Below are 17637 nucleotides of genomic sequence, written 5' to 3' on the forward strand. Positions count from 1 at the left end.
TACATGAAATATACCTACATAAATGCTTGGATGTATACATTGGCTATAGTCGAGGAATGGCAAAAGCATACATTTTAAGTGATAACTAATGTATTAAATTACCAATAACATTATAACAAGTCCATATCGGCGCGGTAAACTGCTATTCAGATACCGCAGCAAATTCACCAACCCTGCACAAATGCGCGCGAGCAAACCAGTCATGCCAGAAACTTAAAATTGATTAGAATTAAGCAACGCGAGACGCGAGTTCAACTGTTAAATCATAACTTGATTAATTAATCATGACGGACGAACTGCGATACTTATATCCCTATAAGTTTATATTATATAATTGTAAATAGTTTCTTTCTCTCAGTCACGCCAATAGTCCTATAGTTCTAGTCGGAATTATTTGACAAAGTGGTTATTTCAACTTATAAATGATACCGGCTTCATGTGCCACGTTTTCGTCGGTAAAACCTGGGGGTAGCACCCCACCCGTTCCCAGTAAAGATAGGCATGCGGCGCTTCTGAACGTTGCGTAGTCAATTTCGCTATTATACATTCAGTTATTATGTCGTAGTCAAGGACGCTGGTGTAAAGTATACCCTTAGGACTATATGCAAATTTTGTTTGTCCAAATATTGTTTCTCTCAGGTTAAGCACTTTGAATACAAAGCTCAAGGCTGCGTTCACACGGTACCGCAGATCCGCTCCTCACGACATCTTCGTTTTCCTTTATGTAGCATAACGATTATTAATAATGTTTATTAATTTGAAAGATTTGATACATTTATTCCGGTCTCGGACATTAAAGATCTTACTGCCAATGCTTACTGATTTACTTCAAAATTTGACCTGTTCCAATAGCAATCCGGTACATTGTGAACGGAACCTCAATCGTAATCCGTACCCGTTGTTCGTTGTGTCATCTTTAACTCCCTTTTACTATTAGATCAATTTAGACGGAGACAAACTGAGCATCAGCCATCAGTGGTAAAATGCCCTGCACCGCGCCACGGCCACTTCTTGGCTTTTCTACAACACCTGCCTGTCACTATACGCCTCAAGGGGTCTGGATAATTCCTTTCTATCCATCATCAACTGTGATGTTTGGTGCGAGCACAGAAGCGAAAGACGTCATGCTCCAAATACTCGCAGTTGGATTTTACATATAGCTTTACATAAATTTAACGACAATTTTCTCTTTGTTTGTACGACCGGAAATTTGTGGTTTTGCATGTGTTGTTTACTGCATGCAGTTCCATGCATTGCCCGACAATATATGATGTGATACATCGAGAATTCTTTTCACATTTTCTATTGCTACAACTGACATATAGAAAGAGTGACGTGACTGTAATCGTAATCAACAAGCTATACCTTTTGCTAGCAGTATATATGGACAAAATGTGCAAGTGTCACCGAATCACAGCGTTTCTTTCAAAACACTTTCTTCCAGTCGGAACATTATTTATCATTCCTCTTGGAATTTGCTTTCCAATTCCCGCGTATACCTCAACAGCAAACTTCCCGTGGTACAGATGTGTATTGTCACATTGTTTTTCGTCATCGGAGCGAAATTTCGTTTAACAGAGATTCGATCTGCGCTCCGTTGTTTTAAGGAGACGCTTTTAGGGATAATCGTTGTTCTGTTTGTCACTCCGGTTGTTGGAACCAAGTTATTGACGTTGCCTAGTTTCCGAGATTTCGCCCAGTCTGGTTTGAAAGCAAATGAGACATTGAACAACAGCTGGTCAATACAATTACCAGATCTTGGTCCGGAGGAATTTCGAATTGGTCTACAGATATTTTGTGTCTCTCCATGCGCATCTGCTTTTCCAACGGTTGTGGTAAGTCGTAATGTTTTTTTGTATTGCAACGTATTGTTGTCCGGCGTCTCAAAAATTTGAAGTGAAATGTGAAAAAATAAGTAACTGTTTATAAGACTAATCCTATCAGTTTTGAAACTAATCTGCTACAATAACAAGTCATTGTAATTATAATTACTTGTAATTCCTCCCAAGACTGCCAAGTGCATGTAGCCGGTGACTTTAATTTGGAGATAAAATGTAAATAACAACCCAGCATATACTGGCTGTTAGGTATTGTACGATAAACGATTTCCTACTAAACTAAAGATGCCGAAATTTCGCGATGTAACTATTCACTTTCAATGGTTTAATTTGCAGTCTTTGTCCAATACCGGTTTTGACCAAAATTTAGCAACTACGACAAAGGTGTTACATTTTATTATAACATAGTCACATATAACAGAGATAGTTTAGCGTTGCCCGGGTTAATATATACGCGATTAAAACTAGGCAGGACTGAAGATTAACGCGATAATTGGAGGTGAATATTGATATATTTTGTTCTGCCCGACGAATTTCATTTGAAAACGTTTCGTTTGAAAAGAAAACCATAAGTAGAACGAATAAATTTGCACCGCACCAATCATCGCGTCTGGTTTCGGTCGAATAGTTTATTTGTCCGGCGGCAGTAAACGAGGCTTCGATAATCCCCACACGCAAACATCAGGTATAATGTCTTTTAATGGTGGGTAGGCTATATAGATTTAATTTTGCATTCGCTATTCAGGTTGTATAAAAAAAAGGTAATCCAACTTCAACACGCTGTTGTATGTGAACTACTCAGTCTGTAAACGAAAGTTTTTCACATTCGGAAAGATCAGGCTTTGAACTATCGGATGACATGCTTTTAATTCCAAATGGTGAAAAAATGAGAGGCTGATAAAAAATGTTTGTCACAATCGCATATTTTCACCTTTGAGCCTAATTAAAGCAGTGCATAACAAAAAAAGAAACAATTAATCACGAACATGTCAAGCTTGCATTGGATTTACAACATGTTTATTGCAATTATTAACATTTATACTTTTTAAAAAGAGACTATGCGCCGATGCCTTCAACTTGACCACCATCTCTATCGATACAAGTTTGACATCTTGTCCGCATTGCTTGGAATGTTCTCCTGATGTGATTTATTCCTAGTTAATATGCATATGCGGGTAGTTTATTTACAAGCAAATTCTTCAATTAAGTCCCAAAGGGAGTTAATTCTAAATGGTTTTAGTCTTAACTCTCGGAGGTAAAAATATGCCATTTTGAATAATACTTTTTATCAGCCACCTATTTGCTCATTTTCCCACCATTCAGTATTAAAAACATGTCATTCGATAGTTAACTATCCTTTCCGAATGTGAAAGAATTTCGTTAATAGAATGAGCAGATCACGCCATAGTTGGATTACCTTTTTTTGATACACCCTTTATATAAAGGACCGCGATATATATAGCTATACTCGGTAGTTGTTCAAAGCTAGGTTGACACTAACCCTGGGTTACTGTTTAATCCACTGTTTTAGTTTATGTGGTTCTGAACTACTGTTCGTTTTAAAACTCAGTTAAAAAATATGACTTCTATCGGTCCCGAAAATAATTATGAAATACGATATTCAACTTTGTAAACCAGCGATTAAGAAAATTATTAAAACCGGGCGCTGATAGACAAAACAACTAATTTAAAATTAGTTGTCTCAGATTTCATCTGTCCATGATCAATTTTATTCGGCAAAAACGAATTTAAAGCGACTTGTTAGTCCTTCCAACAAATAAAAAAATTGGTCTGAGAAATGAATTTGATGTAATCAATGTTAAGTTGACCGTGGTTACTTTTCCAGTGCATGAGTTTTCCAGGGTATTTTTCGATATTGTATTGACAAAGATATGTTTATTGATATTGATAACTGCGATTTTTGCTGGAATAAACTTAGCTAACCCTGAGCAGCAAGTTCAACTTTCATTGTCGTTTTCGAAAAATGTATACTGTATAATATTTCGCGGACTGCTGTTGGAAATTTTGCGGATATAGGATAATTATCATAATGCATGCAAACGTCATTGGTATAAATTACTACTGAGGATCAATAATAAGTAAGAAACTTGGATATTTAAGGACAGATTGGAAATGACGCTCGACTTAGAGTATGAAATAGCGATTGTGATAGTGAATGTGAGTTAGCATTTTTACCTTACTCACGGCATTCCCAACAATGCAACCAGATTTTAAACTCTTCTAAAAACGTGCATGCATGGGGAGGATATATAGCTATAGGGACACTTTTCTAATTAAAAAGACCAGTTAAATATTGTCATATAGATTCGAGAATTGTAGAAATAGCCCAGTAAATATATATTTCGTGCGGGTTTATTTAAATAGGGAAGATAAGGTACAATAGCAAATAGTTTTAAACATGCAGCCAACTAGACGCGCGGAGATAAAAAAGTACATGCAATTCAGTTTTTATTTAAAACTAAAAGAAAAACTGTATAAGTTATATGCAATAGCTATATAAATAATGAAATATACTGGATGCATGTATACGTAATAAAAAGAAAACATGAGATATGATTGAAGGTAATGACTGAAGAATATTAAATCAAAACATATGCAAAACAAGGGTTCAGTTACAATTGACAACAGAGTGCACTAGACAGAGTGTGGTTGTGATAACAAGTTAAAAATAGTATGCCATTTACGATCTACAAAAGGCCGGATCCGTCTCAATGACCTGACTCACCAATGCCAGAGGCAATATTCACGAGATGACGTCAAAGTCGAAATGACGATGAGCAGATGCTCCTTGTATATGTTGGAGCACAAATGTTTGTAAAAATTACCAGCTTATGCAGCTCGATATAGACTATCTTACGAGTTCCGAAATATGGTATATAAAGTTTGCCCTGATGCATGTTATTACCATTTGCGTTCAATTGGTCAGTGTCCCGAATTTTTCGCGTTTGTTCATATTTGAACCAGCAGGTTTGAATTGGTAATCGGTTATATTGTTTGACAAAGAAATAACACAAGTTTGCTTGAAAATTCTAAAATACTCGCCGACTATCCCCAATTTGCAATTCTTTCAGATAATATCCCCAGTAAACAGTAATAGATACGAGGTAAAACATGCAAACATGTTAATCACGTGAATAAAACATGTGGAATTTTCCCACAAACGTATTGTAAACAACATAACCTTTTATCAATTTGAACCTGCATGAACGTTTCATTTGACAAACGTTTGAAACGTGAACAAACGCGAAAAATTCGGACGCTATCCAGTTGAACCCGAATGGTATAGTATTGCAATAATTATAGCTATATATACTCAATCTATCGATGCTCAATCGTAAGTGGTGTTCTTCGCGAGATATATGGATAGTGCACGTCACCAGGCCACTACGTCAAATTAGTATCATGCATCATAGACAATCCAAAAGACATTCGCCTGTATTCTAAAAGCTCACTCACACTCAAACTCATTGAGTGGGAGATCTTAATCTTCTCATAACGTTTCAATGGCGGTATTTCCAGCCAAACAGGGGCTTGATTTTCAGTGATTTACCTTATATCTTTCCATCTATTCAGAAAAAACTTTCTCATTGATCAGCATTAACGAAATTTATATGTCACACTCGATGAGTATGAGTGTGAGTGAGCTTTTTGAATACAAGCGATTGTCTTTTGGATTGTCTATGGTATCATCGGCTAACATACAAGACGGCGAATTTGAAAGGCAATTCGGGAGGCTTCTTATGTACATGCATGCACTTGAGTTGAGGACACTGATATTTTGACGTCCGCTTAAATGAGATTCAACCATTCTCATGCCATGGGTTCAACGCGCATAAAAACGTTACATCTGTACTGATTTTAAGTAATCCTGTTAAGTGATGTAATGCATCAAAGATATTCTTTTAAAAAGCGAAGGCAATCAAGCCATTCACCAAACTGTCGCCAACGCTTTATGCATGCCAAGTTATCTTCGTTCCTTCGTATTCACTTCTCGATTGCGGTTTCAAAAAATTCTTTCGGGTGGACCGCGGAATGTCGTTGCTGCCGATAGGAATCTAAAAAACGTGGATTTCACACCTGCAAATAAATGAGGAGCATATAATATGGACATAATTAGAAATACAATGCATTATGCATGCAGTAACCCTAATTTTCCCAGCCAGCAAGACCGAAGCTCATATTAATTAATGACTCAAATATACGTTGAAAGCTGGTATTTCTATTATTTATCAAATAGTCATAAAAGTGGAAAAAAGGTCACCATGCAGTTTTTTGCTGTATCAAGCATGCAGGCACTTAATGGATTCTCATATCTTTTAAGATGGCCTATAAATTATAAAATGCTAAACATCCAAGCTTCAATAAGCCATCAAAATAGTTTAAGAGCTAAACGTCAAGTATTATCCGGTTCGTCGGGTTCGAATATTATTAAGTGATTATAGTGACATTTGTCCCATCAAAATCCACGTTACACATTTAAAAACCCTTTTTGAAGTTAAAGCGATGGTGTAATTGTTGTCTTTTATAATCGGTATGTCTTTGCAAAACGACGTAAGCTCATACGTATGGTGCGCATGCGCAAACTACATTCTTACGTAAATACGAAATCAAAAAAATTGATGCGTGCCTCTTGAAACTGTGAAATTATGAGTCGTTCTTTTTCCTCTGCTTATTTTAAAACGGCATCCATGTCTCCTTAGTATAGCCAACGTTTTTACCCTATGTTTTGCGATATGACAGTTTTTTGACGTTCTCATTGAAACACAAACTTTTTGTCTCAGCCAATCAGAAATTTGCTGATTGCCAAGTCTTGCAGATTGGTCGCTCGAACAAATTTTGCACCTGCGCACATGTGCCATGACCATTAAACGACCAGCGTCCGTGATATAGGATTTGGACAACTTTGGATTCTGAGTTTGTTTTGTCACAATACCCAGGTGTAATTCAAAATATTGGAGGGGATTACTTGATTTTCAGCTTTTTTAATCCTTAAATTACCCATATATTCACATTTAAATATCAGTGTTACTAGCTTCTAATAAAAACGCCAACACATTAAATAACTTGGTGAGATTAAATCGTGTTTCTCATGCCTTTTTTTTCATAAGGCCATTTTTGCGGCCTTCTGTTGGCACCATGCATAAGCATTTACGCAAAGTAATGTTTAAAAAAACGTAACTTTATACGTTGTCCATTTAGTGATGGCTTTTTTGCAGAAATTATGTGACCCCTGCAGTTTCAAAGTATATGTTACTCGAATTAGAGGTAGTTTGGAATTTCATGAGGTCACCTGCGATGTGCACGAATTAAGCCAGATAGCCTTCCACATCGAACTAGAGTATAGACTGTATATAACAAGTTCAACTGATCTATCTATCATATAGCGAATTGATCGGAAAATATACTACCCTCGACCCTCGAGATTTTAGTCACAACTCTCGATTATTCACTTTCGACCTTTGAATATTAGATAACATTCCAACTTTATCTAGTGTTCCAGATCACCTTTTACCGGTATTTTTATTTGTTCCTAATTAGAGCTTTAAGTGTGTCAGAGTAATGGGTAAAATTGTTGATGTGCTATACGCGTCTGTCAATAAGGGCTGCTTTCCTTTGTCGCGTTATTTGTACGTACGTCGTACACGCGCGTAAATTAAGAGCTTAAAACATTCCAAGTTAAGTAATTTAGCTGGTAGGTACACCACGTACACTTCAAGCTAAATTACTTAGAGACTGTCACCATGCGAACATACAAGAATATCATTACCTTCTAAGTTGTCGTATCATTAATTTTGTGCCGGAAAAACACACCGAATCACCAACAGAATCCCACCCTATAGCTATGGATGGATCTATTCAATCGTTGATTTCATAAGTGTGATTAAAATTATTTTAAACTTTTACATGCGTATGAGTACGTACAAAAACGCGACAGTGGAAAACAGCCCAAACGTTTCAGATATGATCTCGGCGTGTTGACTTCAGTCCAAGAGCTTGTTAAATTGTCACACGACATTTCAGGGAATTGTTTAATACGTCCGTCATCAATTAAGGGCTTAGCTTATCGCCAGGAGCGAATAGTTGAGTCTGTCATGCCCTAATTGTTCCCAGTATACATAGACTTTGAAGTTTGAAATTCACACTTTCATTTCACACAGCCGGAAATTTGCGGCCAATGCTTATATTGCGTGCTACAGTGTAACCTGGGATGCATCGAGGGTACTTCACTTCTGTATTCTTTCCAAATAAAAAGGTGTGAAAGTGGCTGCATGTGAATCGACATCGACAAGCGATCTACCAATTCAATGTGGAAGAAAATGAGCAAGTCTCAACGTATCAAAGCATTCCTTTCTAAACATTTTCTTCCTATCGGAACGTTATTTATCATACCTTTTGGAATTTTTTTTCCTATTCCTGCTGTATACCTTAATAGCAAGCTACCTGTTGTGCAGATGTGCATCGTCACGTTGTTTTTCATCATTGGAACGAAATTTCGTTTGGAAGAGATTCGTTCCGCACTTCGTTGTTATAAAGAGACAGCTTTGGGAATAGTCCTTGTTCTCTTGGTTACTCCGGTTGTTGGAACAAAGCTATTGTTGCTACCGAGGTTTGTGAGGACAGGTTTGCACAAAGGAAACGGCACATTGAATAGCAGTTGGACCATACAATTACCAGATTTAGGACCGGAGGAGTTTCGAATTGGCCTACAGATATTCTGCGTTTCCCCGTGCGCTTCGGCGTTTCCAACGGTTGTGGTGAGTCATGATGCCTTTGAGCTATAACGAATGTATAAATTGTTTACGAAAGAATCATGTTTATGCAATTTCACCGGATTTTCTGCACCATGCGTGTCTTAATTTAGCCACAGGATTACACATAATGGTGTTATATGCATGCATGAAGTGGATATCAGTCAGTTACTTGATCTTCGGTAACTTGGAATGCATGAAAAATTCAAAAATCAAATTGTATGCTCATGTTCTTTGAGTTCGGTCAGAAAATTAGTTTCTGCATGTAATCAAGGCACTAAGCTACAAACCGAACATTGCAAACGCCGATTACACGACCAATAATCCGATTGTAGCTACATACATATATGTTTTGTGTACAACTATACTGCATGAATGCATATTATCGGCAATTTAAGCCATATAGAGTTTAACGGCGTTGTCCCATTTCTTAATTTGCGCCGAGACGATTAATAATCATACGCACGGTTCATATATTCGTTTATATGTGTTTCTGTGAAAGATATCGAATTTCATGATTGGAAGCAACGTGAATTTCTGTGTTGTTTATAACATATTTTCGATATGTTGGCCATGGCACAAACGGAAATTTGGGGCGCTGTAGCGTTTTTCTGACTCAACTGAACACATACGTTGAATATTTTCGTATATCATTTCGATCATGTTTTGTATTTAATGCATTTAGCGCATGAATGCCATGTAATTAAAATCAGCTGCATAAAAGGTATTCTTGCACGGCATTCTTGTTTTTGTCGTTTGTCTCGAAGCTATAATTAGGGCAACATTTCGCGTCACTTTCATGCGAAATTGCTTCCAACGATTTATTTTCGTCTTTTTCGAGTAACTAATTTTAAAAAATTGAGATTCAAAACTAGGCGATTTCAATTTAATCTTAAAAGAAAACAACGCTAACCGTCCATCGTATAAAAGATTATATAAAGATATTTGCAAATAAATCAATATAGAGACCGAAAACCCCAAGGTGTCAGGTTATCTTTGTACTGTTCAAGACTGAGAATAACGATGAGAATAAGACTTTTTAAGAATAACTGGGTTCATAATATCAGAGACTTCGCAAATGTAGTCAAGCTGTTTCACTTATAACCAGATATTTCAGACAAGACAAAGTAGATTATCACTATACTTTCATATAATCATTTGGTTATCGTATCAGGCTTCTCAAAAACTTGTCAATTTCATAAGCCAATTATGAGCCTACATTTCAAAACGATTAATGGATCAATAACATACGTCAATGAGAAATTAATTTTGCGAGTTATTAAAAAGGCATTTCTACTGATCTATCATCTCTTATTGGTTACGTACAGATGGGTCTTCTATTAATCTTTTTATATCTATATATAAGAAGTGGGCGTCCATAATAATGAACTTATATACGAACATCAAACTGTGGTACAAATCTTATTACAATTCAATGCTGACAGTGGCGTAAGTAGAATTAAGAATAATTGGCGGGGGGGGGGGGGTGGGGCGAATATTCATACATACAGCTCTACCCGACGGATTTTTTTTGTAACTACAATAGAAATCCGTCGGGCAGAACTGAATATATCAGTCTTCGCCTCCTAATTATCGTTCCAGATACGCCCGGCCGAATGCCGGACTGCGTCAAACCAAATTATAGATAAGAATTTTTTTGCAATGTAACATTTACAATAAGATTAAGAAAATCACTTGGTATGTAGTATTGATGGATATTTGCCAGTTATGTAACCAGTTCAAGTAAATCAACATAATTATCAAATTGCTACGGATATCATGGTCAGAAATCATAGCGTCAAAAATACAGGATGAGTAAAAAAAACCTGACACTTTGAAAGTCAAATTAGCCGCGAACTTATGGCTGGAATTTTACAATTCCCATGTGTACAATCAACAAGACGTGGTTAATTAATGCGAAAGTGTTTAAACCAATTGAAATAATTCAACGTGGCGCGTTGATAAAACTGTTCTTTTTTATTTACTGAGCATAGATTGCATTTTAACTACCAAAGGGAACAAACTTTATGTTTTAGGTTTATTAATGATTCCCGTATTTGATATGTTTCGTATGCCCATGAGATATTTTAGGCAACTTCTGTTACATTACAGCCGCGCTATGCGGCTAATTTGAATTTCAAAGGTGTCAGGTTTTTTTACTCACCCTGTTTTTTTAAGTAAAATAAACAGTTTTTTTAATTGAGTTGTAATAAGATTTGTATACCACTGTTTGACGTTTGTAAGATCATTATTGATGCCTACTCTTTATCTACATCTGGTATTAACATCTGGACGCAGTAAACATCCATGCTGGCAAATACTTCAAATTCTTGGATAAATGATCGATATATAATTATAAATAGAAAACCCATCTGAGTATAGCTTAGGCGGTCACATAACACCTAATCTACTATGTCCGCGTGTTTTTAAAAAACGATTTATGCGCACTTTTTCATATTAGAATATATAATAAACCTGTGTTTAAAAAACTGACTGCTGATCTGTTTATAATTGTGTTAAACGTTGGTTTATGCATGCGTGCATATACAGCGAATTCAAGTACATATTTCCTTTAATACACGTACCTATGATAAACAAATTAAGATAAAACAAAGCGTAAATAATGCATTTTTTACCAATATAAAGAGTAGCTTCTAAGTATAGTCAATATACGTAATCTGAATGCGAAAGTACCTATTCGAGGTGCTAAGTTTTCAAGTGCAGTTTGATTGTGGGTAACAGAAACCTTTGAAAAACACTAGCCTTCCTCCCTATGTCCACATATGTGTCACTGTTGGAAGCAACGCAATATTTTAACTGTGATTGGTACTAAAATACAATCCTATTACATTAATTAATACCTTTAGTTAATCTTTTTGCTGTAGTTGGTTTTGTTGCCCACGCGTTCTTTGTAAGACAATATGGCTATGGCGACAGGAAACACTCGACGGATAATGTCTTATACTACCAGGGTGACCAGATTTTGGCATTTTTATGCTAGATTCGGTGGGATGCACATAAAACAGCCCCATCTTATTTTAACAATTACCAAATTTATTCCAGGAGGGGACAACCTAACATAATTTGAGCAGCTTTGCTTATGAAATATTCATATATGGTCACAGTGTATACTACATTCACATCTTTATGATACGATAGAAGATTAATCTAATATTTAGGTAAAATATTTAGATCGTTCATAGAACTACATGATGTCGACGCTGACATGATTCATGGGCGTCCTTATATCAGTTATCATCAATAGTGGGCAAACGTGGAGCATACATCTGGAACAAGTTACTTAATTGAAATCCCATTTAGTTCATTGGCGTAATATTAATTATATTTCAAGATACTCGTCTCAATTTAACAATGCATTGCCTTTATTATTCACTTAAGTACAATGACTTTAAAGAATTAAAACAAAACATAAAGTACTCTATCGACTATACATGATGCAACAGGCTTTATAAGTTCAGTGTTTGTTTGAAGCCACTCAATCAATTTCTAGTGTACGAACACTAGAGACCTGTTAAAGCATGACGACTAGTGGTGAAGGTAGATTTAAAGGATACTTACTTGACAGTTCCAATTTGGAACGATCGCCAGAAATCATTACGCTTCCTTTGGAAGGGGACTATGCTAGAGTTTGCATGCTTTCCATTTGGCCTTGCCACAGCACCAAGAGTTTTCACAAAGCTAATGAAACCAGTTGTAGCAATGTTGGGAATTCGTCTAATTATATAGTTAGACGACATTCTTATAATGGCGGAATCTATGAGCTTGGTTCTGCACCATGCAGCATCCGCTCTAAATCTGTTGGAGAATCTGGGATTTTTTATCAACTTCCAGAAGTCTCCGTTCAAATCAACACAACGGGTAGAGATTTTAGGTTTTCTAATAAATTCGGCAACTTTGTCACTCCAGCTTCCAGACGAGTGGCTGCGGAAGATAAGGAACGTTGCCAACAAATGTAGATCTAAATGAGTTAGTTCAAAATTCCTGGACCTCCTTACCGCCTCTATCGAAGCTGTGTTCCCTGCTTCTCTTCAATACCGCAACCTTCAAACTTCAAAAAACCAAAGGTTAAACTCCCTAGAATCATGCATACGAGGCGTTAATTACTCTCGACTCCAATGCGAAGAAGGAGATAATTTAGTGGAGGGACCACCTTCAGGGTTGGAACGGAAAAGCTCTGTTCCAAAGCTCAGTCGATCTGCTAATCGAAACAGATGCATCTCGAAAGGGATTGGGTGCATCTTGCGAAGGGGTGAATACAGGGGGTTCTTGGAGTACAAAGGAGAAGACGTTTCATATAAATTGTCTAGAACTTCTAGCCGGGTCGTTTGGAATCAAAAAATTTTGTCAACTCAAAGCAGTAGCTCATGTAAGGTTGTTTGATGGACAATACATCAGTAGTAACTTACATCAACAAAATTGGGGGAACCACTCACAAAATACTCTCCAATCTAGCCATAGATCTATGCAATTGGTGCATCCAGCAACAAATACATGTGTCGGCGGAACATCTGCCTGGAATATTGATTGTGAGAACAGACATGTAATCCAGGTTGTTGACAGATTCCAGAGATTGGAAACTGAACCAAGTTTTTTTCCAAACACTTTTTCAGAAGTGGGGGCCCCTAGAGATAGACCTCTGCATCACGTCTGACTGGCAATTACCAAAATTTGCGAGTTTCAAACCAGACCCGCATGCGTTTCAAACCGATGCGTTCATAATAATAAGGGTGGAATACAGAGGTTATGCGTTTCCTCCCTTTGCATGCGCGTTTCCTCCCTTTGCATGCACTAATAGGTCGATGTCTATACGACAGGTGATTTCACAGAATGTGGAACATCTTGTTTTAGTGGCGCCGGCTTGGCCAGCTCGACCCTGGTACCCAGTTAAATCTCGTCTCTTATCTTTCATATAATTAATATTATACTTCAGCTGCTAAAAATATAGCCTTGCATTATCTAAAATTATTTTCAGTGTTGAATTACCGTCGAGGTTGTTGTAAACGTCAATGCTCTTCACTAAATACATATGCATGACCTAGCTAGTTATTTGATAACAGTAATCCCTCCCTCATTTAATACAAACAACAAATTTCCTGTGTTCGCCAAATCTAAGCTTATATTATGACACTGCTCAAATGAGTCGATAACTGATTTACTATTATTCGGATTCAAATATCATAAAACTGAAGCTATCATCACTCGTCTTTCAGCCCCTTCAAGCAGGAAATTCATTATTTTAATTCAGCAAATACGGAATAAACAAAATCGACACCTACCTGTTTAAAAGACTATAATTATAGCTTATATAGATTAAATATCATTCTCCTTTAATCACTTATTGTATCAGCTGGTTACCAGTCTTTACTCGCTTAAATTTCGCCCATGCGCATAACTAACAAAATCATCCAACGTGGACAGTCCATGACATAGAATTTGGACAACTGTGGATTCCACAATGTTTTGTCGAAATACCCAGGTGTAATAAATCTCTCAGCTGAATTAGTACTCTCGCGCCGGCTTGGGTTTGAAGTTGAAATATGTTTTAAGTGTCGTGTTGGTGAAATATGTTTTAAGTGTCGTGTTTAGTTCTTAAGTGTTGACATAGCTTCTCTCTATCAATGTCACTAGGCGAATAGCGTTCTCTTCAGGCGAAAAATTTGGCAAACTTTTAATTTAAATCATGTTGCTCGATATTAAATTATAAATGGTGCCCACATGTGTTGTGATATCTATTTGGATATGTGATGGTTATTTATATCCTGGATCGATTGTATGAAATCCGGATAGCGCTATCCACCGGATAGTGGTTTTTTGAATCGTTTTAAAATCGCCCGTTGTTAGGAATAACTTTGATTAAATCTTAGTAATCCTAAATCGAGAATCCTCTTTATTAACTGTCGGTAATTACCATAAAATGCGCACGCAGGGAATGCATTTAAGAACAGTTCGACATCGTGCGTATTTTTAGTGTTCATTTTCAATATGTTATAATATAGCGCAGTTAAATCACAAAGTTGGCCGGTTAGCCATCAGCCCTACACATCAGTTTTACGCGCTGTTTATAAGATAAAATTGCAATAGGAAGCGACAGTGCCTTCTTAAGAAATGTTCTATGGTGAAATGCTGTATTGTGAAATCATGAATAATTAATGAGTCTAACTTCCAATCATTGCGCAGTATTTTTGTTACATCTGTAATGTAGACATCTGTAATTCTCCATTATCCGTCTTATGAATTAGTAATTCATCTTTTAACTTTGATACAACTAATCTTAATTAGTATTCATGACTCCGTTACACACACCCCCAATATGCATTAAGCTTAATTTATTCATTACACGAGCGCGTTAAAATATTCGCGGCCGATCCGCATGGGATTTACAATAATTAAACACATTAATGATTAATCACAGATCGGCCGCTGGTACTTTAACTACTACTTATTGCACATGCGCTAGGAGGAAAAGTTAACCCTGGAGGCCGAGACAAAGTTGAATAAAAGTTTTCCCTGGTATTCGAATTCATATAAACAGGCCTTAAAGTCTTTAATGAAAAACAGCGAGTATTAACTAATTGTGTGCTTACTTCTTCCAAGACGAAAGTTTTCAAACTTCCATGGCCAAATGGAAATTATACTAAGGTTGCCTGATCAATGGTATGCAGGGTGTTTCCACTTGTAGTTTCAGACCTTGTTTTATTATGTCATAACTGTAGGTGACAGAAGCAAATGGGGACCGAGCATTGACATTACTGATTGCAATAATTGCCACCGTCATATCAGTCTTTACAGTTCCAGTCATGACAACATGGTTAATACCAGCATTTCAGACCGCCAGTGTCAGTTTTCTCACTATATTACCTGGAGTGGTTTTGTACATTCTTTTACCTTTGATTGTAAGTATGAAAAGCTATTTAAATGTTTATCTCATGCTTGGGTAGGAGCATTTTTTAAACCCACCAGCTGATGTGAACCCCCGTTCGTTTTCTTAACAAATCATGTACTCATATAAGGTGTACAATGCGTGCTAAACTATTATTATTGCACCAAAGTTAATTGTTTTAGTTCAGCATCTATGTGAACTTATTTAAAGCTAAATAAAAGCAATTCCATCATTACAGTGTTAAATTTGGTTAGCCGCCAATTTTCCATCATCGGGTGTGTCTGGGGTTCGAACGAAGAAAAAAAACATTCGCATTCATAAAGGTCTCAGAACTTCATTTAGGATAACTTCAGTTGGCTAGTAATATGAAATCAATAGATCTTAATGTTTTTTTTAAAATATAAAAACATTTTGTAGTGTACACCCTGAAGTCACTATCCCGCAATATTTTTTAACATCAACTGCCTTAAAATGTTTAAAGACAACGTTTAAGTATATGACAAAATACCGATATTTTTAGGTTGGGCGACTTTTGAGGTTTATTAAATGGGTAAAAGATATTGTTCAAAAGTTAAATACGTATCTGAAATTCGTCACCTCTGGGGCTCTCCTTGTTATGTTTTGGGTTAAAATTAGCCAAGCTACAGCGAAAGGCGACCTTCGAAAATTCTCACCTTGGATGATTGTGGCTGTAACTGCTCTTGGTACGGCTGTCATCACGTCGTTTCTGGTGATGTCTTTCATATTTGCATCCCTGTTACGCCTGTCCAAGAAGTCAATACTGTCTGTCACGGTTCTTTCTTCGGCAAGACATTCAAGTATAGCCATTGCTGTTATTGAGAACATACCCGAAAATGTTGGGGACAAAGATCTTATGTTTTTCCCGATAATATTTGTGTATTTAACCATGGTTGTCATAATCAATAGTTTTGGTGCGTTTATGACGATCCAGAAAGAGGAGGCTGACATTGATATCCTTGAGGAGAAACCTTTGAATAATAATGATGAAGTTAAAGAAATCGACAAAAGAAAAAAGAATAACATAGTCCTTTTGTTGGAACCATTAGAGACGAAGTTGATTCGTAGTGGGAAAAAATTTCCAGTGTCTCTAACAAGGATGTCGTTACGTTGCCATTAATTCAACGGCAAACTGTTGTTTAGCATGTAGTGACAATCACCACGACTACTTTAGTTGGTAATACCAAGTAGCCGGCTACCTTGTTCATCTTGGTAAATAGATATAGGCTATACAAAGAAGTCACAGCATATATGCGAGGAAGTCTTAATTATGCCCCAAGGCCATAAAGTGATGCAAGAAAGAATAGTTTGTTTTTTATCAAATATTTTAATATATATGGTGTAAGAATTTCTCATTTTTTCCTTTTTTTTAGACAAGAGGGCCGCCTTAAAAATATTCCAGTTTACGCAGGATTAAAACGAACGGACATTTCCCCTAGGCCGAAAGTTGCTATTGCTTTCGCTACCAAGTGAACTCGCCCCAAGCTTGAGGTGCATTATTTTGCAAGCAAATAAAAATCCATACCAGAGACCGGTGTGCGCGTTTTTTTATTTACATTTTCACGGTGAATTCCATCGAATACAGAAAGAAACGACGAATTTCATTATTCCAGGCGTTGTTTTGGCTTTTTTTTTATTAATTATGGTGTATAAGATTGATGGAATAAGACAAAGTTGTCTTTTTATAGAACTGCACTGAGGACAAAAATATACTAGAAAAGCAGTTGTTCCAAACGTTTGAGTTTTACGGGAATCTGACTTATAATCTTGTATTTAGTTTCGTATTCCGTAGCATTTATCGCAAAAAAAGGGCAAATTTTAAAAGGATAACCGCATAAAGAAGGTAGTTTAACACAATTTTATCTTTATTTAATATTGGCCTATTGTTTTGTTATTTCCAATTCTAAATTTTCTTTATGTTCATGTTTGTAAACCCGTTAAATTACATTAAATAAACGAATATGTTGTACAATGTCTTGCCTGGCTTTGATACAAAACTCTTTTCTATATCAGATTAAAAACAACTTTCGTTACGTGGTGTACCTACAAGCACTTATCGACTGTCACTATGCAAACATACAAGAATATCATTTACATGTGTCTAGTTTCT

General features: G+C 36.5%; 1 protein-coding gene across 1 annotated transcript; it reads left to right on the forward strand.

The window, feature by feature from the left end:
* The first annotated feature begins 915 nt into the window (after window positions 1-915).
* LOC114539570 (probable sodium/metabolite cotransporter BASS4, chloroplastic) lies at window positions 916-16647 on the forward strand. Its single transcript, XM_028560213.1, has 3 exons — window positions 916-1835; window positions 15343-15522; window positions 16030-16647. The coding sequence occupies exons 1-3, from the start codon at window positions 1527-1529 to the stop codon at window positions 16645-16647; spliced, it is 1107 nt and encodes a 368-aa protein (XP_028416014.1). The 5' UTR covers window positions 916-1526.
* The last annotated feature ends 990 nt before the right edge of the window (window positions 16648-17637 follow it).

The sequence above is a fragment of the Dendronephthya gigantea genome, unplaced genomic scaffold (assembly GCF_004324835.1).
Source record: "Dendronephthya gigantea isolate DGI-Jeju-01 unplaced genomic scaffold, DenGig_1.0 000206F, whole genome shotgun sequence".
Lineage (NCBI taxonomy): Eukaryota > Metazoa > Cnidaria > Anthozoa > Malacalcyonacea > Nephtheidae > Dendronephthya > Dendronephthya gigantea.

Excerpts from the sequence above, each read along its gene's own strand:
- LOC114539570 (XM_028560213.1), top strand. The coding sequence starts at position 1,527 with ATGTGTATTGTCACATTGTTTTTCGTCATCGGAGCGAAATTTCGTTTA. Across the intron at positions 1,836-15,342 it reads CTGCTTTTCCAACGGTTGTG|GTGACAGAAGCAAATGGGGA; the intron begins GTAAGTCGTAAT and ends TCATAACTGTAG. Across the intron at positions 15,523-16,029 it reads ACATTCTTTTACCTTTGATT|GTTGGGCGACTTTTGAGGTT; the intron begins GTAAGTATGAAA and ends CGATATTTTTAG.